Source organism: Oncorhynchus clarkii, chromosome 7 (assembly GCF_045791955.1).
Source record: "Oncorhynchus clarkii lewisi isolate Uvic-CL-2024 chromosome 7, UVic_Ocla_1.0, whole genome shotgun sequence".
In the NCBI taxonomy this organism is placed as follows: domain Eukaryota; kingdom Metazoa; phylum Chordata; class Actinopteri; order Salmoniformes; family Salmonidae; genus Oncorhynchus; species Oncorhynchus clarkii.
The window spans coordinates 20,987,277-21,014,174 of NC_092153.1; the positions used below are offsets into that span (position 1 = coordinate 20,987,277).

At 46.7% G+C, this 26,898-nt stretch overlaps 2 protein-coding genes across 3 annotated transcripts in view; one reads left to right on the top strand and one right to left on the bottom strand.

Annotated features, from left to right (window-relative positions):
- The window catches only part of LOC139413040 (cyclin-dependent kinase 15), a 29,948-nt gene extending 25,765 nt beyond the window's left edge, over window positions 1–4,183 (bottom strand). The window contains exon 1 of the mRNA XM_071160031.1: window positions 4,057–4,183. The gene's annotated coding sequence lies outside the window, so the exon portion shown is untranslated. The remainder of the gene's footprint in view (window positions 1–4,056) is intronic.
- Window positions 3,878–26,334, top strand: LOC139413037 (alsin-like). 2 transcript variants are annotated; one of them, XM_071160027.1, is made up of 34 exons: window positions 3,878–4,205; window positions 4,862–4,968; window positions 5,232–5,377; window positions 5,552–6,543; window positions 6,815–7,178; window positions 8,408–8,579; window positions 8,814–8,910; window positions 8,999–9,076; window positions 13,257–13,454; window positions 13,605–13,776; window positions 14,135–14,324; window positions 14,510–14,575; window positions 15,360–15,522; window positions 15,636–15,767; window positions 16,047–16,175; window positions 17,509–17,579; window positions 17,875–17,941; window positions 18,134–18,324; window positions 18,417–18,482; window positions 18,582–18,680; window positions 18,832–18,996; window positions 19,178–19,289; window positions 19,423–19,500; window positions 19,640–19,773; window positions 20,038–20,202; window positions 20,331–20,454; window positions 20,764–20,921; window positions 21,025–21,141; window positions 21,267–21,443; window positions 21,684–21,729; window positions 21,843–21,904; window positions 22,022–22,171; window positions 23,787–23,883; window positions 24,071–26,334. In XM_071160027.1, the coding sequence occupies exons 2-34, from the start codon at window positions 4,916–4,918 to the stop codon at window positions 24,107–24,109; spliced, it is 5,070 nt and encodes a 1,689-aa protein (XP_071016128.1). In that variant the 5' UTR covers window positions 3,878–4,205; window positions 4,862–4,915; the 3' UTR covers window positions 24,110–26,334. The 2 variants fall into 2 exon arrangements, with proteins under 2 accessions (XP_071016128.1, XP_071016127.1); XM_071160026.1 differs by having other exon boundaries at window positions 4,075–4,205; window positions 13,605–13,830.
- Window positions 26,335–26,898: the final 564 nt, after the last annotated feature.

Here is a 26,898-nt window from a genome sequence, read left to right on the forward strand (position 1 = left end):
TAAAACACTTAACTTAGTTTGTGAAACACTTGGTTGGTTAAGAGATGGCTGAGTTATTGATCAAATCAGGAAATCAGATTTTACATGTCCAATTAAAATAAATATTTTGTTAATCCACTTCACAATGGCCTATCAACTTGAAACATTGTAGGGTCGTCGCAGACATTACCACGATGAAGCATGTTAAGTTTTGATTATGTAACGATAATGATTAGAACAATCATAAAATATCTTCTCATGAACTAAAAGTCAGATTCACTCCCACATTTTTTGGGGGGGACTCATCACAACAGTCCCAAAAGAGTATGAGAAAATAACATTGACGCATTCAAAGATGGCCACACTATAGTAGATGCATATTAGCATCTATGCTAAAATATGCCAAAAATATACACTACCGTTCAAAGGTTTGGGGTCACTTAGAAATGTCCTTGTTTTTGAAAGAAAAGCAAAAAATGTTGTCCATTAAAATAGTATCAAATTGATCAGAAATACAGTGTAGACATTGTTAATGTTGTAAATGACAATTGTACCTGGAAACGGCAGACTATTTATGGAATATCTACATAGGCGTACAGAGGCCCATTATCAGCAACCATCACTCCTGTGTTCCAATGGCACGTTGTGTTAGCTAATCCAAGTTCATCATTTTAAGAGGCTAATTGATCATTAGAAAACCCTTTTGCAATTATGTTAGCACAGCTGAAAACTGTTGTCCTGATTAAAGAAGCAATAAAACGGGCCTTCTCTAGGCTAGTTGAGTATCTGGAGCATCAGCATTTGTGGGTTTGATTACAGGCTCAAAATGGCCAGAAACAAAGAACTTTCTTCTGAAACTTGTCAGTCTATTTTTGTTCTGAGAAACGAAGGCTATTCTATGCAAGAAATTGCCAAGAAACTGAAGATCTCATACAACGCTGTGTACTACTCCTTTCACAGAACAGCGCAAACTGTCTCTAACCAGAATAGAAAGAGGAGTGGGAGGCCCCGGTGCACAACTGAGCAAGAGGACAAGTACATTAGAGTGTCTAGTTTGAGAAACAGACACCTTACAAGTCCTCATCTGGCAGCTTCATTAAATAGTACCCGCAAAACACAACGTCAACAGTGAAGAGGTGACTCCGGGATGCTGGCCTTCTAGAAAGAGTTCCTCTGTCCAGTGTTTGTGTTCTTTTGCCCATCTTAATTTTTTATTGTTATTGGCCAGTCTGAGATATGGCTTTTTCTTTGCAACTCTGCCTAGAAGGCCAGCATCCCTGGAGTCGCCTCTTCACTGTTTTTATTTTCACCTTTATTTAACCAGGTAGGCTAGTTGAGAACAAGTTCTCATTTGCAACTGCGACCTGGCCAAGATAAAGCAAAGCAGTGTGACACAGACAACAACACAGAGTTACACATGGAGTAAACAATAAAAAAAAGCCAATAACACAATAAACAAGTCAATGACACAGTAGAAAAAAGAAAGTCTATATACAGTGTGTGCCAAAGGCATCAGCTGGTAGGCAATAAATAGGCCATAGGAGCGAATAATTACAATTGAGCAAATGAACACTGAAGTGATAAATGAGCTGATGATGATGTGCAAGCAGAGATACTGGTGTGCAAAAGAGCAGTTGACGTTGTGACTGGTGTTTTGCGGGTACTATTTATGGCAGATAAACAGGAAATGACTAAATGACCCCAAACTTTTGAACGGTAGTGTTTATATTTTTAAACCTGTAAACCTCTCATTAACCATAGGACCAAATGACAAATCAAATGAGTTACTGACAAATCCAAAATCAGATTTTACGTGTCCATTTAAACCACTGTAAATCTATTCCACAGTGGCCTATAGACTTGAAATGTGTCACCACTATAATGGACGTCCCTAAAGTGAACCATACTGAATTTGGTGTTGATATCTGAAAAAACAAGGAAACTATGAACAACATTCTTTGCATATGCAACGCTAACACTCAAAATCATCTGCAACCATCTTCTCCTCATGAACCACACAGTGGCAAGAAAAAGTATGTGAACCCTTTGGAATTACCTGGATTTATGAATACATTTGACATACAATTTGATCTGATCTTCATCTTAGTCACAACAATAGACAAACTCAGTGTGCTTAAACTAAAAGCACGCAAATTATTGTATTTTTCTTGTCTATATTGAACACAATTTAAACATTCACAGTGTTGATTGGAAAAAGTATGTGAACCCCTAGGCTAATGACTTCTGCAAAAGCTAATTGGAGTCAGGAGTCAACTAATCTGGAGTCGAATCAATGAGATGAGATTGGAGATTTTGGTTAGAGCTTCCCTGCCATGTAAAAAACACTCATAAAATTAGAGTTTGCTATTCACAAGAAGCATTGCCTGATGTGAACCATGCCTTGAACAAAAGAGATCTCAGAAGACCTAAGAAGAAGAATTGTTGCCTTGCATAAAGCTGGAAAGGGTTACAAGATTATCTCTAAAAGTCAGTCCACGGTAATACAAATTGTCTATAAATGGAAACATTTCAGCACTGTTGCTACTTTCCCTAGGAGTGGCCTTCCTGCAAAGATGTCTGCAAGAGCACAACGCAGAATGCTCAATGAGGTTAAGAAGAATCCTAGTGTCAGCTAAAGACTTACAGAAATCTCTGGAAGATGCGAACATCTCTGTTGACGAGTCTACAATACGTAAAACACCAAACAAGAATGGTGTTCATGGGAGGACACCATGGAAGAAGCCACTGCTGTCCAAAAAAAACATTACTGCACGTCTGAAGTTCACAAAAGACCACCTGGATGTTCCGCAGTGCTACGGGCAAAATATTCTGTGGACATACAACACTATGTGTGGAGAAAAAAGGCACAGCACACCAACATCAAAACCTAAGCCCAACTGTAAAGTATGGTGGAGGGAGCATCATGGTTTGGGGCTGCTTTGCTGCCTCAGGGGCTGGACAGCTTGCTATCATCGACAGAAAAATGATTTCCCAAGTTTATCAAGACATTTTGCAGGAGGATGTAAGGCTATCTGTCTGCCAATTGAAGCTCAACAGAAGTTAAGTGATGCAACAGGACAACAACCCAAAAGACAGAATGTATTAACAACAGAATGGCTTGAACAGAAGAAAATGTGTCTTCTGGAGTGGCCCAGTCAGTCCTGACCTCAACCCGATTGAGATGCTGTGGCATGACCTCAAGAGAGCAATTCACACCCGACATCCCAAGAATATTGTGGAACCGAAACAGTTTAGTAAAGATGAATGGTCCAAAATTCTTCCTAACTGTTGTGCAGGTCTGATCCGCAACTACAGAAACATTTGGTTGAGGTTATTGCTGCCAAAGGAAGGTCAACCTGTTATTAAATCCAAGGGTTCACATACTTTTTCCAACCATCACTGTGTGTTCAATAAAGACATTAAAATGTATACTTGTTTGTGTGTTAGTAGTTTAAGCAGACTGTGTTTGTCTATTGTCGTGACTTAGATGAAGATCAGATCAAATTATGACCAATTTATGCAGAAATACAGGTAATTCTCAAGGGTTCACATACTTTTCCTTCCCACTGTATGTCAGTCACTCCAGATTTTGTATTTAGACTCATTACATCAGTCTTTAATGGTTTTTGCATTCAAATATAGCTGCACTGTACCTATAGATGCAAGTTAGCACATATTCTAAAGCTAAAAATACTTCTCACTGTTTTCACTGATGGCACATAAAGAAAGATAGTCCCTACACGATAGAGTGCCTGCTTTTTAATCCAATTTATATTGTTCTTTCTCATCTTGTGGACACTGATCATTGCCGCTTGCAGCTATATTTTTTCCAAAATGTACAAATTGTCAACTTTCCTGACAATGATTTATCACCTACCTGCACCTTGTACCTGCACCTGTTTTTCACCTTGACATTGAGCATTGGCACACGTTCATCAAATAGAAAATCAGTGTAAAACAGCAGAATTCCATATCTGGTGAATTTCAAAATAGATATCTAACAAAGCTAAGCTACTTGACAGAATCGATGTTGTAAAAAAAAGAAGAAATATAAAAAAGGCAAGAAAATACACACACTTTGAGTCCTCTCGGGTTCCGTTCAACTTGTGGTCACAACGACAAAGCGAAAAAAAGGTTAGCCATTAGCTACTCAGCTAATCCCTCGCATAACTCAGTCGCTGCACATTTCACAGGTTTATGAAGAAATGGACATGGTCAGGGAACCGGTAAGTGAAAGACAATTGTATCTGAGATTGTACATAATATATGGTCAGTAGCTACAGTACAAGGAGCAAGTGGAAGGACACATGTCAGCCCCGAGTTGCTAGCTAACGGTAGTTACACGGAGACTATAACAAAGTAAGTTACTGAGACTGTCAAAGGCTTTGGTAGGCACCTAGTAATTATGGTAGGAATTAATCATTCTAGCCAGTTGCGTAGTTTCAAGCAAACTAATGAACTAATTAGTTAATGGACTGAAAATAGGATTTCGTCAAATAAAGAGTTAATAGTATTTAGCTATTTGGCTACTCAAAATCAATGGGGGGGTGTTAGCTAGTTACGTCACTCCCACATGATTGACAGCTAGCCATGTAAACCATGATGAGAAGTGTGTGTGTGTGTGTGTGTGTGTGTGTGTGTGTGTGTGTGTGTGTGTGTGTGTGTGTGTGTGTGTGTGTGTGTGTGTGTGTGTGTGTGTGTGTGTGTGTGTGTGTGTGTGTGTGACAACAACACACTCGCGTACTGTCACTCGTGCTGGCTATTTTGAAGCCACCTAGCTACCAGTAAGGGCTGTATGCAATTAAGTGAGGCAGTGTTACCATTAGCTACTCATTTTTGTAAGTTGTCTTGTGTCCAATGTTGTTTGCCGTATTCAATACAGGGCTGAATTTAGAAACGGATTTGGAGTTTTTCAAGTTGAATTTCACCAGTCTATATGCATCAGCATTGCCATGGACTAATCTCAGTGATGGAGTCCCAGAGGAAAAGGTATGTAGCCCCGAGGTAGGGTGTTGTCAATAAATGTTATGTGATCATCATATGACAATTCAGAATATTTTTCATGTAAGTCTATGCCCTCACAAAGCTCTTGTTGTTTCTCTAGCTAGCTACTGTATCTTCTGTTCCAGGGCATGTTTAATCAGGGTAGTTCAAAAACAATGTCTCCTCTATCTGTGTGGTTGTTCAGAATCCTTGAGAAATGACTTGTCAATGTGTCTGTCTGTCTGTCTACTTCTGTATGTATTCTCCAGCTCTGGTGAGGACAGTTCAGGGGAGCGAGGTTCGCTCCACACCTGGAAGGGCTACTCCTGTAGTGTCACCCCAGAGAGAGTGCTCCTGTCCAGGCCTGTGCTGCAGGCTGCCCTGGGAACACGCCATGGGGTTCTACTGGTGGAGGGTGAGAGTCAATGGACAGTCTTTGATATATAAAGACATTTATTATTAGCCTGCTTGATCTATAATTAAAACAATTTATTTTGTTTGGGGTTTGTATACTGATCTACACATACTACTGCTAATCATTTCTAATAAATCCTCTTGTCTTATGACTTGAATGTTGTGATGTATTTAGGCGGGCAGGTGTACAGCTTTGGTGAGTTCCCATGGAAACAGAGCCAGGTCTCAGAGGTGGGCCCCCTGAAGCCCGTCCTAGAGAGCGCTCTCAGCGGCCAGCGCGTTGTCGCCGTGGCAGCGGGCAGCTTCCACAGCGGGGCGGTTACCGAGGACGGCGGGGTCCACATGTGGGGGGAGAACTCCTTCGGCCAGTGTGGCCTGTCCAGCCTCACTGTAGTCCCCAACCCTACTCCAGTGGCTGTCCTGGACCCCGACACCAGCCCCCCTTATACCATCCGGGTCCTGGAGCTGGCCTGCGGGGAGCAGCACTCCCTTGCTCTCTCTGCCCAGCACGAGGTATGGGCCTGGGGCAGCGGCTGCCAGCTGGGCCTGGTCACCACCATCTTCCCCGTTTGGAAGCCCCAGAAGGTGGAGCACCTGGCGGGCAGACACGTCCTTCAGGTGGCCTGTGGGGCCTTCCACAGCCTTGCCTTGGTGCGTTGCCTACCACCTCAGGAGGCCCGGCGGCCCCTGCCAGACAAGTGTGGCCAGTGCAACCAGCTGCTCTACACCATGACGGACAAGGAGGACCACGTCATTATCTCAGATAGTCATTACTGCCCCCTAGGGGTGGAGTTGCTGGCTGACGGAGAGGCCAGGCTGGAGCCTGGAAGGTCCCCTCCGCTCAGGCTCCAGAGCTCCCCTTCAGAGCCCCTCTCCTCTCATACCTCGGCCTCAGCGCCTGGTCTCCATCCCTCCATAACAGACCATACAGACTATGAGAGGAGGAGGACAGTGGCACAGAATGGGGAAGTCTTAACCACTACAGACTCTGACATCTCTGCTGCTGGGACAGACTCAGATCGAACTGTTGGCGGTGTGGGGGGTGCAGGGTCTCAGAACTCCCCCTACCCTGATGATCAGGCAGTGAAAGAATATCTCAAGAAACTGTCTGACACCTCATTGGCTGAGGAGACTGCCAAGACGACCATAGCAGGAGCAAGTTTTCAGGTTAGTACTGATGATTTGATGCTTTAAGCCTAAAGCTACCCATTTTTTGCACACTTGGTGGGTGACATGCTGACTTTTTGGGAGTTTGAGGTGTTTGAAAAGTGACAATGAGCTGTCACGCGGTGTTTCCTGGGTCGTGTTCATTAAGGCACGCAAAGGTAAAACATTTTTGCTAAGGATAACTAAAATGTGCTTTTCTTATAGGTCCAGGAAGTCTTCCTGTTTCTGTCAGTTTTATTTTGTGTGGTGCCTAATGCACCCTGTGTTTCAGCCCCCAGCAGATAGCCTTGACCTCCTGACCTCTGACCTCCTCCCTGGGGTCATGCCAGTGACCACCAGCTCTGCCCTCAACAGCCTGGTCTCATCCTGTGCCTCCGCCGTGGCCGAGAGAGTGGTCTCCACCTGCGAGGCTCTGTCCCTGAAGAAGAGGATTAACTGCTACTACCCTGGGGTTGGGGGTGTAGCAGGAGCACCCGGTGGGGTGCCAGGAGGGTTTCCAGTGGGCCCCGCGGAGGAGCGGGTGCGTCTGGAGGAGTCCATGCAGGGGAAGAAGAGCTGCAGCACGGGGGATATCCGTGAGGAGGAGGCCGAGGGCCTGAGTCGACGTCTCTCTCTGCCTGGACTCCTCTCTCAGGGTAGATACGCTGTTCGTCTCTTATCCTCCACCTCTGCTCATCGCCTCTTATCCTTCTTATCTTCCTCCTATACTCTGATGTGTAAGTATGCGTGTGTCCCCGCTCATCCGGCCTGCGAACATATCGAACGTCCATCTGAACTACAGTACTATACAGTATGTTTTGGAATGCTGTGACGGCTGACCATTTTGTTTCAGTGTGGTGTTTCATGGCTCTTATGTGTGTGTGGACTACAGTCAGTGAACAGTGGTTTTTCTTCCGCGATTAAAGCTCTCAGTCATAGAGGAATATGTGAGGACTTAACCAGAAGGGTTGCAGGAAGGAGAGGAGTGAGGAGAGGGTGAGCGAATAAGACTGAGAAGAAAGGAGCGAGAGTCTGTGAGATTGTGAGGGAAGGAGAGGGAGAGAACTGAGGAAGTGAGAGTGTGAAGAAGACATATCTGTGTGTGAGGGAGAGAGGGTGAGGAAGATGGAGAGGGCAAGATGGCCGTGATAATCTCTTGAGAAACCCAGTTAGAGTGGTAGTGCCTGCAGTATCGGAGGAATCTTCTATTGTCATGTTGGTAGGGTGACCGCTGAACGGTAGGATTTGTCCCTAGCTAGCCGAGGGTGTCTTAAGGGGATTTGGGATATGCAAAAAACACATTTGACACATGCGTATAATACACACTTATATATGTCCTGTGAAATGGAACAAATAAAAAATAAATTATTAGCTTCCTGCTGCAGCCAGGGAGGGGACAGACAGCTCACCGCTCCCCTCTCTTGGTGGCTCTCCTCTGGGCTGACAGATGGCTCTCTGTGGGGGACAGATGGCTCTCAGTGGGGGACAGGATGTCACAGTGGAAACCACCAACCCACGCCTCATCAGTGATGCCCTGGTCTGTCTGTCCTCATTAACACTCCCTCCCATATGCTTACTGTGGTACGGGACCTGGCTCCGGCTGGGCACAATGACTCATCATCAGGAGGATGCTGTGAGGCCTGTGTTTCTGGGTTATTGCAGAAGTGTTTTGTTTTTCACGAGTAGATGAAGATCACTCCGTGACTAAACCAGTCATCCTGAGCATGTCTTTACAGTTGTTTACACTCACCTGTGGAACAGAGAGGACTTCATCCGTAACATTAGCTGCAGTTGACTGCCGTAACTGAACATGGCTTGAGAGGAAGCATAGAAAATGTGCCATTTAAGAAATTTAAGAAACATATCGGTCTGTCTCCGTCTGCAGTGTCCCCCAGGTTGCTGCGGAGGGCCAGCCGGCCCAGGGTGCGAGCAGTGCCCCTCACCCCTGTGGGAGGGCTCCCAGAGGCGGGGGAGCTGCTCCCCTCTCTGCAGACCGAGGTGTGGAGCTGGGGGCGTGGTGAGGAGGGCCAGCTAGGCCACGGGGACAACCTCCCCAGGTCAGTGTCCACTCAACACCAATCACTGAGGGCTGGGGATGAGAACCATGATGATTGACAGTTGTGTCGACCAGTAAAGCATCAGAGTATGAGTGCTGAATCTGATCTAGGATCTGTTTGGCCTTTGAGATAAATAAGATTACATGGACAGGGATGACATGCTCCTAGATTGGCACTCCTACTCTGAAATGCTTTGACCCTGGTTGTTGACTGAGAGGTGTTTCTGACCTGCAGGCTGCAGCCACTGTGCATCAAGTGTCTGAGCAGTAAGGAGGTGGTGCTTGTGGCTGCTGGGGCACATCACTCCCTGGCCCTGACGACACAGTCCCAGGTCAGGAACTACATTATCACTCCTCATGGGAAACTGAGTCGGAGGGATTCCTCCCAACTGTGTGAACATTTGTGTGTGTGTTTTCAAGGTCTTCTCCTGGGGTAGTAACAGCTCTGGCCAGCTAGGACACATGGCGTGTCCTACTACTATCCCTCGCCTTGCCAAGGTAAGAGTGTGTTTCTTTAATTGAGGAAAATGGTGCCCATGCAGTCATCTTTACCACACACTAACCCAGTGTTCCTCCTTTATTAATTTAGCAGCGATGCCCCCGTCGATGGGCAACGCAGGTGAATGGTGTTCTTTGGCACCCCCTCCCGTGCTACCTTTGCCTCCGCTGCTGAAAACAATCTTAGAAGAAACACTGCTAACCTAAACTCAGCAACAAAAAAAATAAACGTCCCTTTTTCAGGACGTTCAAATTTTCAAAGAAAATTTGTCAAAATCCAAATAACTTCACAGATCTTCATTGTAAAGGGTTTAAACACTGTTTCCCATGCTTGTTTAATGAACCATAAACCATTAATGAACATGCAACTGTGGAACGGTCGTTAAGACACTAACCGCTTAGACGGTAGGCAATTAAGGTCAGAGTTATGAAAACTTAGGACACTAAAGAGGCCTTTCTACTGACTGAAAAACACCAAAAGAAAGATGCCCAGGGTCCCTGCTCATCTGCGTGAACGTGGCTTAGGCATGCTGCAAGGAGGCATGAGGACTGCAATAAATTGCAATGTCCGTACTGTCGCCTAAGACAGTGCTACAGGGAGACGGGACGGGCAGCTGATTGTCCTCACAGTGACAGACCACGTGTAACAACACATGCACAGGATCAGTACATCCGGGCATCACACCTGCAGGACAGGTACAGGATGACAACAACAACTGCCCGAGTTACACCTGGAACGCAGAATCCCTCCTTCAGTGCTCAGACTATCCGCAATAGGCTGAGAGAGGCTGGGCTGAGGGCTTGTAGGCCTGTTGTCTGGTGAGCACCTGCCTTACATCACTGGCAACAACGTCGCCTATGGGCACAAACCCATCGTCGCTGGACCAGACAGAACTGGCAAAAAGTGCTCTTCACTGACGAGTCGCGTTTTTTGTCTCACCAGGGGTGATGGTTGGATTTGCGTTTATCGTCGAAAGAATGAGTGTTACACTGAGTCCGGTACTCTGGAGCGGGATCGATTTGGAGGTGGAGGGTGCGTCATGGTCTGTGGCGGTGTGTCACAGCATCATCGGACTGAGTTTGTTGTCATTGCAGGCTATCTCAACGCTGTGTGTTACAGGGAAGACATCCTCCTCCCTCATGTGGTACCCTTCCTGCAGGCTCATCCTACCATGACCCTCCAGCATGACAATGCCACCAGCCATACTGCTCCTTCTGTGGGTTATTTCCGGCAGACAGGAATGTCAGTGTTCTGCCATGGCAAGTGAAGAGCCCAGATCTCAATCCCATTGAGCACATCTGGTACCTGTTGAACCGGAGGGTGAGGGCTAGGGTCATTTCCCCCCCAGAAATGCCTGGGAACTTGCAGATGCCTTGGTGGAAGACTGGGGTAACATCTCACAGCAAGAACCAGCAAATCTAGTGCAGTCCATGAGGAAGAGATGCACTGCAGTACTTAATGCAGCTGGTGGCCAGATACTGAATGTTACTTTTGATTTTGACGTTGATTTATATAGTATTTCGTACATCAGCTGATATCTCAAAGTGCTGTACAGAAACCCAGCCTAAAACCCCAAACAGCAAGCAATGCAGGTGTATAAGCACGGGAGACCCCCTGGTGTGGGACTAAGTCTCAATGGAAAAGCACCCTCAGCTGCTTAGTGATCACAAATCATAGGACATTTTGACTATTGAGTTTGTGCAGGACTGTTAGTACAAGCGTGAGTAGCTTTGGCATGTGCGAGCCAGAACTGTTCATAGCTGCATTTATCCTGTTTCTGTAGCATGAGGCAGCTTGATGTACAAGTCACATCAAATCAAATTTTATTTGTCGCATACACATGGTTAGCAGATGTTAATGCGAGTGTAGCGAAATGCTTGTGCTTCTAGTTCCGACAATGCAGTAATAACCAACAAGTAATCTAACTAACAATTCCAAAACTACTGTCTTGTACACACAAGTGTAAGGGGATAAAGAATATGTACATAAAGATATATGAATGAGTGATGGTACAGAGCGGCATAGGCAAGATACAGTAGATGGTATCGAGTACAGTATATACATATGAGATGAGTATGTAAACAAAGTGGCATAGTTAAAGTGGCTAGTGATACATGTATTACATAAAGATGCAGTAGATGATATAGAGTACAGTATATACGTATACATATGAGATGAATAATGTAGGGTATGTAAACATTATATTAGGTAGCATTGTTTAAAGTGGCTAGTGATATATTTTACATAATTTCCCATCAATTCCCATTATTAATAGTGGCTGGAGTTGAGTCAGTGTGTTGGCAGCAGCCACTCAATGTTAGTGGTGGCTGTTTAACAGTCTGATGGCCTTGAGATAGAAGCTGTTTTTCAGTCTCTCGGTCCCTGCTTTGATTAACCTGTACTGACCTCGCCTTCTGGATGATAGCGGGGTGAACAGGCAGTGGCTCAGGTGGTTGTTGTCCTTGATGATCTTTATGGCCTTCCTGTAACATCGGGTGGTGTAGGTGTCCTGGAGGGCAGGTAGTTTGCCACCGGTGATGCGTTGTGCAGACCTCACTACCCTCTGGAGAGCCTTACGGTTGTGGGCGGAGCAGTTGCCGTACCAGGCGGTGATACAGCCCGCCAGGATGCTCTCGATTGTGCATCTGTAGAAGTTTGTGAGTGCTTTTGGTGACAAGCCAAATTTCTTCAGCCTCCTGAGGTTGAAGAGGTGCTGCTGCGCCTTCTTCACGATGCTGTCTGTGTGGGTGGACCAATTCAGTTTGTCTGTGATGTGTATGCCGAGGAACTTAAAACTTGCTACCCACTCCACTACTGTTCCATCGATGTGGATAGGGGGGTGTTCCCTCTGCTGTTTCCTGAAGTCCACAATCATCTCCTTAGTTTTGTTGACGTTGAGTGTGAGGTTATTTTCCTGACACCACACTCCGAGGGCCCTCACCTCCTCCCTGTAGGCCGTCTCGTCGTGGTTGGTAATCAAGCCTACCACTGTTGTGTCGTCCGCAAACTTGATGATTGAGTTGGAGGCGTGCGTGGCCACACAGTCGTGGGTGAACAGGGAGTACAGGAGAGGGCTCAGAACGCACCCTTGTGGGGCCCCAGTGTTGAGGATCAGCGGGGTGGAGATGTTGTTGCCTACCCTCACCACCTGGGGGCGGCCCGTCAGGAAGTCCAGTAGCCAGTTGCACAGGGCAGGGTCGAGACCCAGGGTCTCGAGCTTGATGACGAGCTTGGAGGGTACTATGGTGTTAACTGCTGAGCTGTAGTCGATGAACAGCATTCTCACGTAGGTATTCCTCTTGTCCAGATGGGTTAGGGCAGTGTGCAGTGTGGTTGAGATTGCATCGTCTGTGGACCTATTTGGGCGGTAAGCAAATTGGAGTGGGTCTAGGGTGTCAGGTAGGGTGGAGGTGATATGGTCCTTGACTAGTCTCTCAAAGCACTTCATGATGACGGAAGTGAGTGCTACGGGGCGGTAGTCGTTTAGCTCAGTTACCTTAGCTTTCTTGGGAACAGGAACAATGGTGGCCCTCTTGAAGCATGTGGGAACAGCAGACTGGGATAGGGATTGATTGAATATGTCCGTAAACACACCAGCCAGCTGGTCTGCGCATGCTCTGAGGGCGCGGCTGGGGATGCCGTCTGGGCCTGCAGCCTTGCGAGGGTTAACACGTTTAAATGTTTTACTCACCTCGGCTGCAGTGAAGGAGAGGCCGCATGTTTTGGTTGCAGGCCGTGTCAGTGGCACTGTATTGTCCTCAAAGCGGGCAAAAAAGTTATTTAGTCTGCCTGGGAGCAAGACATCCTGGTCCGTGACGGGGCTGGTTTTCTTTTTGTAATCCGTGATTGACTGTAGACCCTGCCACATACCTCTTGTGTCTTAGCCGTTGAATTGAGATTCTACTTTGTCTCTATACTGACGCCCATCCCCTGGACAGGACGCTAGTCTGTCGCATGGCCTTACCTCCAATCCATCCCCTTAATGCTGATTGCCAAGCAGAGACGCATCCGGTCCCATTTTTACAGTTTTTGGTATGACTTGGCCGGGGATCGAACTCCCAACCTTCCAATTTCAGGGTGGACACTCAAACCACAAGGCCACTGAGTTGTAGAAGCCTAGCACAACACAAATGTACAGTGATCTGATCTGCTCTGTTTGTCCCTGGTGTGACCCTGTAGCTGTCCGAGGGGATACGTGTATGGGACGTGGGTGCGGGGGCGCAGCACACCCTCCTCCTGGCCGATGGGGACTGTTACCAGCCCATCCTTTACTATAGCGGACAGCAGGTCAGAGAGGCGGCGCAGGACGCACCCCAGGACCAGACAGAGGGGTACAGCTACACCCAGCAACCAGTGCTGCTCCCCTTCTGCATGAACGTGAGTAGTGGACCACACACACACACACAGTGTACTGAACCCCTGCTGTGTTCCACTTTTTGTGTATTCAGCATCTGCTTTGTGATTTCAACTGACATTTGACCCGATGGTGGTGCGTGTGTCTGTGGGTTTTGTTTATCCGTGTTTTAGTTGGGCTACGTGAGCGGTGTATTCGCGGGGGGCCAGAGCTGCGTGGCGCTAGCCGACCGCAACGTCACGGGTTTCATCGCCAGCCTCCACGAGCTGGCTGCTGCCGAGAGGAAGTTCTACTGCAAGCTGAGCTCTGTGAAGAACCACATCCTGCGCCCCCTGTTGGACCTGGGTGAGAACTACTGCTCCCGCTACAGCTCCGCTGGACAGAGGCCATGGGTCAGAGGTTAGAGAGGGAGAGAGAGAAGGGCGAGTTTTATTTTCATGGTAACCAATGTCCAATCAAAGGGAAAGGGATTGGTCCGCATTCAAAAAGATCTGGCATGAAGCTTCCGTTTTGTTAAATGTTATTATTAGTACAGACCTGTAACTTTTGGTTAACTATGTGCTGGACTAGAGTAAGTTGGTACGTTTCAGAGTAAATATTAGGTTGATTACCTCTTGGTTGTGTGTATTTTTTTTATTTTATATATTTTTTTTTTTCCCACAGTGTTTTGCTAACAGGTGTGTGTTCTCCTTCTAACCCTCAGAGTCGTTGGGTACAGCCCTAGGCCCGGCGTCAACAGTGCTGCTACAGAGCCTGGCGAGGTGTTATAGCCGCCTGTGCCACCTCACTGGGCAGCACTCCGCCTCGCTCACCGCCAACCTGCGCCGCCGTCGGGAGGTGAAAAGCTTGGTTATGCTGGAGCACGCCAGCATCTTCCTGGACACGTACAATGAGTATGTACAGTATGTACCCTCCCGCTGTCTGACATTTACTTCTTTACAAAAAGCACCTCTGTACTAGCTGCTGTGAGAAATGTCCCTCTTTTGTTATTTGGTACATGTGTACATGTAGTTCTGCGTGACCTCTCCTTCTCTCCTCCTCTTTCCATTCCTTCCCCCTCCTCATCCCTCCCTGCCAGGTACTGCTGCTCTGTGGGTAACTTCCTGGTGATGGGGGGCTTCCAAGCTCTGGCCAAGCCCTCGCTGTGAGAGTGTACACACACACACACACACACACAGTAGGACGTCTAGCAGCCTTAGCTTATTATCCTTACCATTTGCGGTGCTCATTATATGTTCATTATCTTTACCATTTACCTAGGCATGTGTGCTCATTATCCTTAACGTTGACCCAAGCCTGTGTGCTCATTATCCTTAACATTGACCCAAGCCTGTGTCAAGGGACAGCTGTTTGATGCCTAGTTGTTCTGCACACAATGAGACTGAGGAAGCTCATGCAGGTTTAATTGGAAAGGGAAAAGTCAAAGGATTAATTCGAAATCATTTTTATGGGCTCTTTTTAATTATGAAAACGGGTGGTTCGAGCCCTGAATGCTGATGCAAAAATGCAAAAAATACCACATATACCACGGGTATGCCCAAAACATTTTTTCACTGTTGTAATTACATTGGTAACCAGTTTATAATAGCAATAAGGCACCTCAGGGGTTTGTGGTATATGACCAATATACCACGGCCAAGGGCTGTATCCAGGCACTCTAAGAACAGCTCTTAACCGTGTTATATTGGCCATATACCACATCCCTTCTGGCCTTATTGCTTAATTATAAACCAATGTGTTTGTTTCTGGAAAGGTGAACAGTGAATTAAAACAGGACATCTCTTCTTTCTTTTTCCATCTCTCCTCCCCTACACTCTCCTCCCTCCCTCCATCTTCCCCCACCCTCTCCTCCCTCCCTGCCCTCCATCTTCCCCTGCCCTCCATCCTCCCCCGCCACCCCCTCCACCATCTTCTGTTCCTCTGCTCAGAGAATTCTTTGGGAAGTGTCCAGAGCTGTTGCAGCGGCTGGCAGAGTCCAGCGAGGAGAACATTCCTCTGAGTGACCTGTTGGTGGCGCTCTTCTACCTGCCCATGAGACACCTTCACGAGTATGGCAGGCTGCTGCTCAAACTGGGAACCTGCTTCGAGGTGGTACGTGGAGGACCTAGGACCGGGCTGTACACACACACACACACACACACACACACACACGCTCACACACCTTCAAAACTCTCCCTTTCGTGTGTGTCTCTCCATCCCTGCAGAGCTCAGTGGACTACCAGAAGCTGCAGGACGGCTGCTCTAATTTTGAGGCCCTGGCTCTTCATCTGAAGATGAGGAGGAAGGAGGCAGAGTACACATACCACTTCTGGAAGAGCTTCCCTGGCAAGATGACGGTCAGTGGCCTGGTCAGTTGGTTTGACCACAGTAATCAGAGCCAGATTTACACTATTGAGCCAATGCCAACCGCACTGTGCTCGCTCAGATATTTTATTTTCACGATGTCCTTTCAAGCATGGTTCCGGAAACTATGGTGGATGTATAATCAGGCCGGCAGAGCACAGCTTAGTTCGGTTTGACTCCATAGTGTGAAACGGGTAGAAGATCTTTCATTCAGCACAATATCTCCAGTTTACCAACCTCTTATCCCATTTCACTTGGCCATCCTGTTCCAGGATTCCCTGCGTAAGCCCCCCCGGAGGCTGATCTGTGAGAGCAGTAACAAGTCCCTGACGCTACAGAACTCTGGAAGGTTCTCTGTCAACTGGTTCATCCTCTTCAACGATGCACTCGTCCACGCTCAGGTAAGCACAGCTCTTACAGCTGGCTCTTACAAAGGTGCCAATCTCTCTTTTCTTTCATTCACCCTCAGAGCATTTGATATGAATATATCTGGTGTGTTGACTGACTCCTATCAAGTTGTGTGTTTGTCTTTGTCCTTGTTCTATCAGGGCGTGGTTCCCTATAAAAGCCTTGTAAGTATGCAGCAGCAGCCAGTGTACTGCCCCCTAGTGAATGCAGCGCCCCCGTGTGGCCAGGGCTCGGCTTAGGATGTAGGCTTCCTGTAGCGGCTCTTTAGGCACCTGCTGCCGGCCTGTAAACCACAAACATCGGCTTCACAGCTTGAAATAACACCCACACCAAAACACACGGTTTTTCTGATCTTTTCATGTACGTTCGGGTGTGCTAACTAACATCTGGCTGGAATAAGCCTCTCTGTTTTTGATTTCTTGAAGCTCACAGTGAAGAATGGCCGTTATTTACCTTCTCCGCCTTCTCCCTTTAACTAACCCAACTGCTCCTGAACGTTAGGAGCCCCACAGCGGGTTCTGTACACCACTTTACAGTGAGCAGCTTCTCCTCAGCCGAGCCCGGTGCCCCCTGCCCTCTGATGCTAGCCTCAGGATACTGTGTGGAAAGCTGAACTGATACTTTGAATAACTAAGGCTCTCTGTAGTATATTGCCTACTTTTATGACATTGTAGTCGTAGTCATAGCAACACGTCGACTCTGCTTACAGGCGTCAATCTAAAAAGTTAAGTCTGCCGTTATTGGGTCTTCCCGACGTGTGCGTCTTGGTTATCTAACTAAGATGCCTTTTTTGACCCGTTTTTATTTTTTGCCATGTGGAGCCTTTAGTTATCATTACTCTGAAACCATGTGACGCCACACGTGAGGATCGGCCGTCTCCGGTTCACTTCTCTCAAAACAGTTTCCTGTGATGTGCCGCTGTCTCTCTTAGTGTGCACCCACCTAGCTGTGTTTGATGACAGTGTGCCTTTTTACCCCCGTCGGCTGCACCCTGTGTGATGCACCCTGTGTGATGCACCCTGTGTGATGCACCCTGTGTGATGCACCCTGTGTGATGCACCCTGTGTGCTGCACCCTGTGTGCTGCACCCTGTGTGCTGCACCCTGTGTGCTGCACCCTGTGTGCTGTGTCTGTCGGCCTGCCTCGTGCCCTGTCGCCCTCGCCTCTCTGCTTGCTATGCAAGTTGGCATCTATTAGGTCATGTGACCTGTGTTTAGCTCCAGTGCCCTGACTACTTCCTGACTGTTGAACCAGTGTACTGTATCTGTAGCTGAGTGTATCAGTATACTGATGTCTCTCTCTCTCTCTTCCCTCCCTCTCCTCCAGTTCTCCACCCACCATGTCTTCCCATTGGCCACACTGTGGGTCGAGCCCATCCCTGAGGAGAACACTGACCTGTGAGTCTATCCCCCTATCCGCCCAATTAGAGAGTTTAGCTGGTGTGTTATTGAGCACTTAGCTCAACGTTTCCCAAACTTGGTCCTGGTCCTGTCACCCCCCCCCCCCCCCCCCCGGATGCACGTTTTGTTTTTGCCCTAGCACTACACAGCTGATTCAACTAATCATCAAGCTTTGATCATTTGAATCAGCTGTGTAGTGTTAGGGCAAAAACCAAAACGTGCACCCCTTGGGGTCCCCAGGACCGAGTTTGGGAAACGCTGCTTCCACTGAGCTGTGCTTTGTTCCATCCAGGTATGGACTGAAGGTGATCTCACCTGAGGAGACCTTCACCCTGCTGGCCTGTTCTTCCATGGAGAAGGTAGGCCACTAGCCAATAGCTAGGCCTCACTACTCTCCTGCTCAGGTTACAAGTATGTAGTGTTTGTGTCTTTTGTAGATTCTTGTTAATCTGCCTAGTTGGGTTCAGTTTGGGGTGACAGACGGTGTAACAACCCATTCAGTTCAATTAAATGCACTTCAATATGACTATTAACCGCCGTGGGTTCTCCAGGCCAAGTGGCTTCGCTCCATCAACCAGGCAGTGGACCAGGCCATGAGTGGGGCGGGGCAGTCAGGCTCAGGGGCAGGGCAGAGGGCGGAGCCTCCCATCTCCCGGACCGCCTGCTACACCTTCTACAAGGACAGCCGTCTGAAGGAGGCCACCTACGAGGGCCGCTGGCTGGCCGGCAAGCCCAATGGGAGGTGGGTCTGGCTGGGGAAGGAGGGATGCAGGACCTGGTGCCTTTGGTTCCACTTCCATACAGTCACAATGAATTGAAAATTGTTGTTTCCAGGGGAACGGTGAAGTGGCTTGATGGGAGAATTTACACGGGGACGTTCAAGAACGGACTGGAGGATGGGTCAGTCAGTGTAAATCGATCAATAAATCGATGTATCAATCACCGTAGTCAGAAATAAAGGCATTTCTCATTGTTCTGCTATTTGTTTATGGGTCGTAGTTTTGGAGATTACGTTATGCCTAGCAAGACGTTGAACCTGAACGACCACTATCAAGGCCACTGGAAAGAAGGGAAGATGCACGGCATTGGAACGTACAAGTGAGTCTGTTTGCCTTTGTGACGAGTTCCAACGTTATTTAAGAAAGGCCCTTCAGGTTAAAAATCACCCTTTTGTAAGCGTGACCAGGAGTTTGCGGGCGTGTCTATGTTTCTGCTGTGTACCCGAACAATGTGACTGTCGTCTATGCAGGTATGCTACAGGTGAGTTGTACGAGGGCTCGTTCCAGGACAACATGCGTCACGGTCACGGGATGCTGCGCAGCGGCACGCTGAACTCCTCCTCCCCCAGCGTCTTCATCGGCCAATGGGTGCACGACAAGAAGACGGGCTACGGCGTCTTTGATGACATCACCAGGTAGTGGATCGCTCCAGCCCACCCTTTTCATACTGCAGCGATAAACTGAGCTGGCCTGGTTACGCATCCAGCTAGCTCAGTACGGTTGGGGTTGGATTGATAGTGTGAAAAGGGTATTAGTGTGTCTGAAGTGCTGACGGTGTTACGTGGTGACCTGTGTTGTTCTGGTGTGTTCCGTCAGAGGAGAGAAGTACATGGGCATGTGGCAGGATGACCAGCGGCAGGGCACGGGCGTCATAGTAACCCAGTTTGGCCTGTACTACGAGGGAGCCTTCAACAACAACAAGATGCAGGTGATTCCTGGGCAGTGGGGTTCTTCCTCCTGACGCTAGCTGAACGTTAGCACATTAGCTCCAAGATATTGGAGGAAAGATGATCACCTCTCCATTTGCAGTTTTTTTTTCTTTTTTTTTCTCGCTGTCTCAGGGCACAGGGGTCTTGCTGTCTGAGGACAACACCACATATGAAGGAGAGTTCTCGGAGGACTGGACTCTCAACGGAAAGGTCAGTGAAAGAAGAGAGACACAAACAAGCCTGAACACACTCTCTCACACAGCTTGCACTCACACACATTTTCGCTTAGCCACATACGTTTGTGCAGACACATGTATAATACAGCACATTACTCTCCCTAATCTCTCAGGGTGTGCTGACCATGGCTAATGGGGACTACTTTGAGGGCACCTTCACCGGGGAGTGGGGCTCCGGCCTGAAGGTCACCGGATCCTTCTTCAAACCCAACCTCTACGACTCAGACGGGGACAAGGGCCGCGCTGTGTACGTCTCTGTACCATTCAATGCCATTGGTTTTAGTATGGTGGAGGATTAGCAGATTCAAAGATTTTAGTCTTGAGCTAAAAGTGGTTAAACAAAAAAAAAGTATAAATAAATTGCAAGGCAATCTGTCCGCAAGAGATGATCCTGCTCTGTTTTTGCATCGAAGCCTTGAAAAAGGTTTTGACAGTTTTGAAATGAACCCAGTCAAGTGAACGTGTATGTGAACATAGAAATAGTCTATTTCCTTTTTATGTGTGTCTCCAGTAAGCTGGGGCGCCTGGCGGTGCGTCCGGAGGAGAAGTGGAGGGCAGTGTTTGAGGAGTGTTGGATGAGGCTGGGCTGTGAGGCCCCTGGCCAGGGAGAGAACCAGAGAGCCTGGGAGAACATCGCTGTAGCCCTGACCACCAGCAGGAGACAGCACAGAGACTGGTAGAGAGAACAGAGACCACACACACAGTACTTCCACCTCACACCTCACTCTCTCTCTCTCACTCACTCACTCACACACACACACACACAGAGTACAGTTGTCTAAGTGGTATTGATGTGTGTTCCAGCCCGGAGATGAACCTGAGTCAGAGTCATAACAGAACTCTGGAGAGTCTGGAGTTCAACCCACAGCAGCATGTTGGCCCTGTTACCATGGAGAAGTATGACCGTATCCGCCATTACCTCATCAAGGTGAGCCAACGACCCCGGGTGACTTCCTAACCCTCCTAATCCCCCTCAGCAAATGGACCCACGCACCAACGTGTCTGACAAGCAAAAATACCAGCACCCACTGTTTGACAAGCAAAATCCTTTTCAGTATGGTTTAATAATGATGATGATGAAGAAATGTCTGAGCCGTCGTCCTGAGGTGCCCCTGTTCATACTGATTTTCTCTTTAGATCTAACATGATTTATCCTCATTGAGAAAACACCACAAAATAGGAATATTCTGAAACTCTCACATTTAACCTTCACTGTCCCCCCCCCCCTACCCCCCAGGCGTGTGACACGCCCCTGCACCCCCTGGGCAGGCTGATGGAGACCCTAGTGGCTGTCTACAGGATGACCTACGTGGGGGTTGGGGCCAACCGCCGCCTCCTACTGCAGGCTGTCAACGAGATCATGTCCTACCTGGCCCGCATCTTCCAGCTCGTCAGGTGTGTGTGTGTGTGTGTGGCCTAAAACGGTCAGATACTGTTTTTCCATTGTTTTAAGCCATGTACTGTATGTGTAATGTTTGTTTGTTTGTTTGTCTCCCAGGTTCCTGTTCCCAGATCTGCCTGAGGAGGGTGGAGTGATCCCTGAACCATCCTCTGACCCCCAGGACAAGAAGGATTCCAACTGCGCAGACACACAGCTAGAATCCCCCAAACCTGGGTACGACCATAGCATATCTTATGTAAAAGAGCATGTCACTGTTGTTTAAATGCTGTTTTCTTCCAGAAGAGAAATATGTTAAGCCCCTGAATGTGTGTTGAATGATGTGTGTGTGGTTTCCCCAGGCGTGTAGTGAGTAGCTCCTCTCTGCTCCTGCCGGTGTTGCTGCCTCGTCTCTACCCCCCTCTCTTCACCCTGTACGCCCTGGAGAAGGAGAGGGAGGACGACGTGTACTGGGAGTGTGTCCTCCGCCTCAACAAACAGCCAGACATGGCCCTGCTCGCCTTCCTCGGAGTGCAACAGTGAGTCTCTCTTGGACTGACCAATGAGGTTGGGAATGACTAGTAGTAGCCTCTTACAACCCTTCTAATCTCGCCGTTTTACATTCTGTTGAATCCGTGTTGCGAAACAGAATGTGAGGATAGTCGGGGCCTTTTTAATTTAGCCTCGTACAAGTTTTTTTCCGATCATGTAGCCTGACGGTCCTGACATGGAAAAACTGTAGTTATAACATGTAAAAATGCATCTCTTTTTGCTTTCAGTAAGTTTTGGCCGGTTTCGGTTCCAGTGCTGGGGGAGAGGACAGAGGTATGACCACTAAGTACATTCTGAAACACACTGCCCTTCTGTGGGTGAATTACAACATTACACCAAGTACATGTTAGATTGTCCTTACTGACAGTCTCTCTCCCCTTTTCTAGGTTGTGTCCAGCACAAAAGACGCCTGTTTTGCCTCGGCAACGGAGACCTTACAGCAGATCAGGTACGCTTTATCCAGAGCAGTACTATATCGTCTCATGAATGAATGAGTCTCATGCACTCTTTAAGTTATGATATTGTGGTTTATACGTGGTCGTGTATTAAGACAGTTTGTTTTCAGCACAACGTTCACCCCATCCGACAAGCTGCAGGTGATCCAGCTGACATTCGAGGAGATCACAAAGGAAGTGGTGTCATCACTGGAGGATAGCTTCCTGTGGTCCATGGACGACCTGTTTCCTGTGTTCCTCTACGTGGTGCTGCGCGCCCGGTGAGTCGATGAGAACACACACATCCTCAGAGATGCACAGAAATCTGATTTTTCTCCAATTTTAGAATCAGAACTACACATCTATTTACAGTACCAGTCAAAAGTTTGGACACCTACTAATTCCAGGGTTTTTCTTTATTTTTACTAATTTCCACATCGTAGAATAATAGTGAAGAAATCACATCTATTGGAGATTCTTCAAAGTAGCCACCCTTTGCCTTGATGACAGCTTTGCACACTCTTGGCATTCTCTCAACCAGCTTCATGAGGTAGTCACATGGAATGCATTTCAATTAACAGGTGTGCCTTGTTAAAAGTTAATTTGTGGAATTTATTTCCTTAATGCATTTGAGACAATAATTTGTGTTGTGACAAGGTAGAGAGGGCTTCTGTATACCACATTTGGTAAAAGACCAAGTCCATATTATGGCAAGAACAACTCAAATAAGCAAAGAGAAACGACAGTCCATCATTACTTTTAGACATGAAGGTCAGTCAATCCTGAAAATGTCAAGAACTTTGAAAGTTTCTTCAAGTGCAGTCACAAAAAACATTGAGTGCTATAATGAAACTGGCTCTCGTGAGGACCGCCACAGGAAAGGAAGACCCAGAGCTACCTCTGCTGTAGACGATAAGTTCATTAGAGTTACCAGCCTCAGAAATTGCAGCCCAAATAAATGCTTCAGAGTTCAAGTAACAGACAGATCTCAACATCAACTGTTCAGAGGAGACTGCATGAATCAGGCCTTCGTGGTCGATTTGCTGAAGAAGAAACCACTACTAAAGAACACCAATAATAAGAAGAGACTTGCTTGGGCCAAGAAACACAAGCAATGGACATTAGACCGGTGGAAATCTGTCCTTTGGTCTGAGTCCAAAGTTGAGATGTTTGGTTCCAACCGCCGTGTCTTTGTGAGATGCAGAGTAGGTGAACTGATGTTCTCCACATGTGTGGTTCCCACCGTGAAGCATGGGGGAGAAGGTGTGATGGTGTGGGGGTGCTTTGCTGGTGACATTGTCTGTGAATTATTTATAGTTCATGGCACACTTAACCAGCACGGCTACCACAGCATTCTGCAGCGATACGACATCCCATCTGGTTTGTGCTTAGTGGAACTAATGACCCAAAACACACCTCCAGGCTGTGTAAGGGCTATTTGACCAAAAAGAAGAGTGATGGAGTGCTGCATCAGATGACCTGGCCTCCACAATCACCCGACTTCAACCCAATTGAGATGGTTTGGGATGAGTTGGACCGCAGAGTGAAGGAAAAGCAGCCAACAAAGTGCTCAGCTTATGTGGGAACTCCTTCAAGACTGTTGGAAAAGCATTCCAGGTGAGAGGTGGTTGAGAGAATGCCAAGAGTGTGCAAAGCTGTCATCAAGGCAAAGGTTGGCTACTTTGAAGAATTGCCATATAAACTATGTTTTGATTTGTTTAACACTTTTTTTTGGTTACTACATGATTCCATGATTTCATAGTTTTGATGTCTTCAGTATTATTCTACAATGTAGAAAATAGTAACAATAAAGAAAAACCCTTGAATGAATAGGTGTGTCCAAACTTTTGACTGGTACTGTGTATGTGTGTTAACCAAGGCTGTGTTTCTCTTCAGGATCAGGAATCTGGGGTCAGAGGTGAGTCTGATAGAGGACTTGATGGACCCCTGTGTACAGCATGGAGAACACGGCATCATGTTCACCACTCTGAAGGTACACTCATAGTATACGTTCTATGGCAGATAGCATCCAAATGCAGGCACTCACACTCATAACTTATTCAGATACTCATAACATATTCATGCGATCGATGAACGCTTACACACACCGCTTCATAGGGAATAAATGAAGCTGTAACTATCTGTATCATATATTCATTTTATTTCCCTCTGTCTGTCAGGCGTGTTACTATCAGATCCAGCATGAGAAGACCACATGAGAACCACAGAGAATCTCTGTACTTTATATTGCAGCAGCTCTGTAAAGTGGCAGTCAGACAGACAGCCGATTTAGAGGGAAGGGATTGGAGAGGTTTTGAGTGATGCTGTGTCAGGGTCGTCACAGGAGGGTCATGATGATTGACAGACAGGCTGCTGAATGTCCATCTGCTCCCCCGTAGCAGGACCCCCTTTACATACACACATACACTGATGCATGCTCTTACACACACACACACACACACACACACTACAAAGCTCCCCGCTCTAACCACTGCCTAATAGTGACCGTGTCATCAGGCTTATACACCTACTTGATTCATCAGGTTGACCTCTGTAAAATCCTTGTTGTAAAACTGTTTTGGCAGTTTGGCCAGTTTATCTGTCAATAGGCTTTGTAACACCTTAGCCCCTGAATGAAGGAACCTGCTCCTTGAGCCGTCTGGAATAGGGGCTTACAGTGATGTGGGCAGAGCCAGTGGCGTTTCAGCCTTATCGTGGACTGTTGTGAATATGACTGGCTATTTACTAGTCACGCTGTATTAGTGGAAGAGATCACTGCCTCTCTTGTCACCCAGCGCTGGTATTGAAATGGAAGTCTATGAAGAGAAACTTCAAATCCAAGTGAGACTCGCCCTTAACATGGAGCCTGTCTAATAACAAGACGCCATCTTGTATGTATGAGGTGGCAACAAGTACGCGTCACATGGCCGGCCACCTGTTGCTTCCATCGGACCTCAGCCCTCAATGCACATGTTATTTAATGGACCAACACAGTACGTCACATTGATGTCACTTAAAACAAGGAAAGAGTTGAACCGCCCAGATGCAGTGATGTCTGTGTACACCGAGCGCTAGCCTACACTCACTCAGACCAACGCCAGTTGAAGTTGTTTTGTAGAATGTACACTCCATACAGTTACGGTGTTCTTGTTGTATTCATTGTTCAGAACAATCTTGAATATACAGCTCTATTCAGGTGATTTGAAGACGTGAAGTTGGGTGGCGCTCTGTTTCTCATGTGATGCAGTTCAATGACAGCCAGCTAATGTGCACCTCACCTGCTGGCCTCTAAAACATTTAAATTCATACTGTATTATTTGTGTTTATAACCTCTCTGTTTGCACAGTATTTATAATGCTACAAGGTGGTTCTTTCAGGTCACTTTGTTATTCTACACCAGAGCTAAAACCTCAGCCACCTACGTGAAATGTTGACACTTGATGGGTAAACCCATAGAAGAAGACTGTTTGTTTATTTTCTGTTATAAAACTTTTCCTGCAATATAGCTAATGTAATATTCATGTTTGTGGTTCTTCAAATCAGATTAAGACTTTTACTAGGAAGCAATATTGTTTATGCGTGTGTTTGGTGTGCTCCCTGTCATGCAGACAGACTTATGACAGTATTATGCAGTATTTGTACCTGCAAGGCAATCGCTACACTGAAGAAACTGTCTCTGTTCAGCTTGTTGGGGTCTGATCATGTTGTAATGGCAATATGATGCTTATACAGTGACATTGAAGTCTACCAAAATAAATTCTTCCTGTTGCAGAATTATTAATGCGGAGAATAGAATTTGTCACAACTGTTATTGATTGTTTGATGGGACACGCAGTACATAAGAATCTATATTTTAAACAGAATTTGATTGTAACCTGGTATTTGGTTAATTCTTTATTCAGCTTGTTGTAATTTGTATGGTCATGCCAAGGTTTACCTCCATTTCCCCCCATAATTCATTTGGAAAGGACTTTGATTATTTAACTGTATATCTGTTTACATCTAAAACACATGACGTGCTGCATGATATAATATCTCTACAGTGTTTTACCCATAGACTGCATAACATACAGTTTGATCTATGAAGGAAGATCTGCCTGCTTGTTTTTATTTTTTATTTAAACTTTATTTAACTCCGTTAAGAACAAATTCTTATTTACAATAACAGCCGAACCCAGACGATGCCGCCCTATTGGACTCCCAATCACGGCCGTTTGTGATACAGCCTGGATTCGAACCAGGTTGCCTGTAGAGACACCTCTAGCACTGAGATGCAGTGCCCCAGTGTTCTCTGTATGTTGTCACATTTGTCCTTTTTAGGGGAATGATGTCAGCATTTTGTCTAATGTACATATCTTAATGTAAACAAAGGGCAATAAAGCCAACTGACAAAGTTCTCTTTGAATAAAATGTGCCTCTGTACTAGTTTGTCTTAAATTGTAAACCACGTGGTCCTGTTACTTTGGTTTAATGGGTTAGATACAGTTAAAGTTGGAAGTTTACATAGTTTTTTAACCACTCCACAAATGTATTGTTAACTATAGTTTTGGCAAGTCGGGTAGGACATCTACTTTGTACATGACACAATTTTTCCAGCAATTGTTTAGACCAATTATTTCACTTATAATTCACTGAATCACAATTCCAGTGGGTCAGAAGTTTACATACATGAAGGTGACTGCTTTTAAACAGCTTGGAAAATTCCAGAAAATGATGTCATGGCTTTAGAAACTTCTGATAGGCTAATTGACATCATTTGAGTCAATTGGAGGTGTACCTGTGGATGTATTTCAAGGCCTACCTTCAAACTGCCTCTGCTTGACATCATGGTAAAATAAATCAGCCAAGACCTCAGAAAAAAACATTGTAGACCTCCACAGGTCTGGTTCATCCTTGGGAGCAATTTCCAAACGCCTGAAGGTACCACGTTCATCTGTACAAACAATAGTACGCAAGTATAAACACCATGGGACCAGGCAGCCGTCATACCGCTCAGGAAGGAGACGCG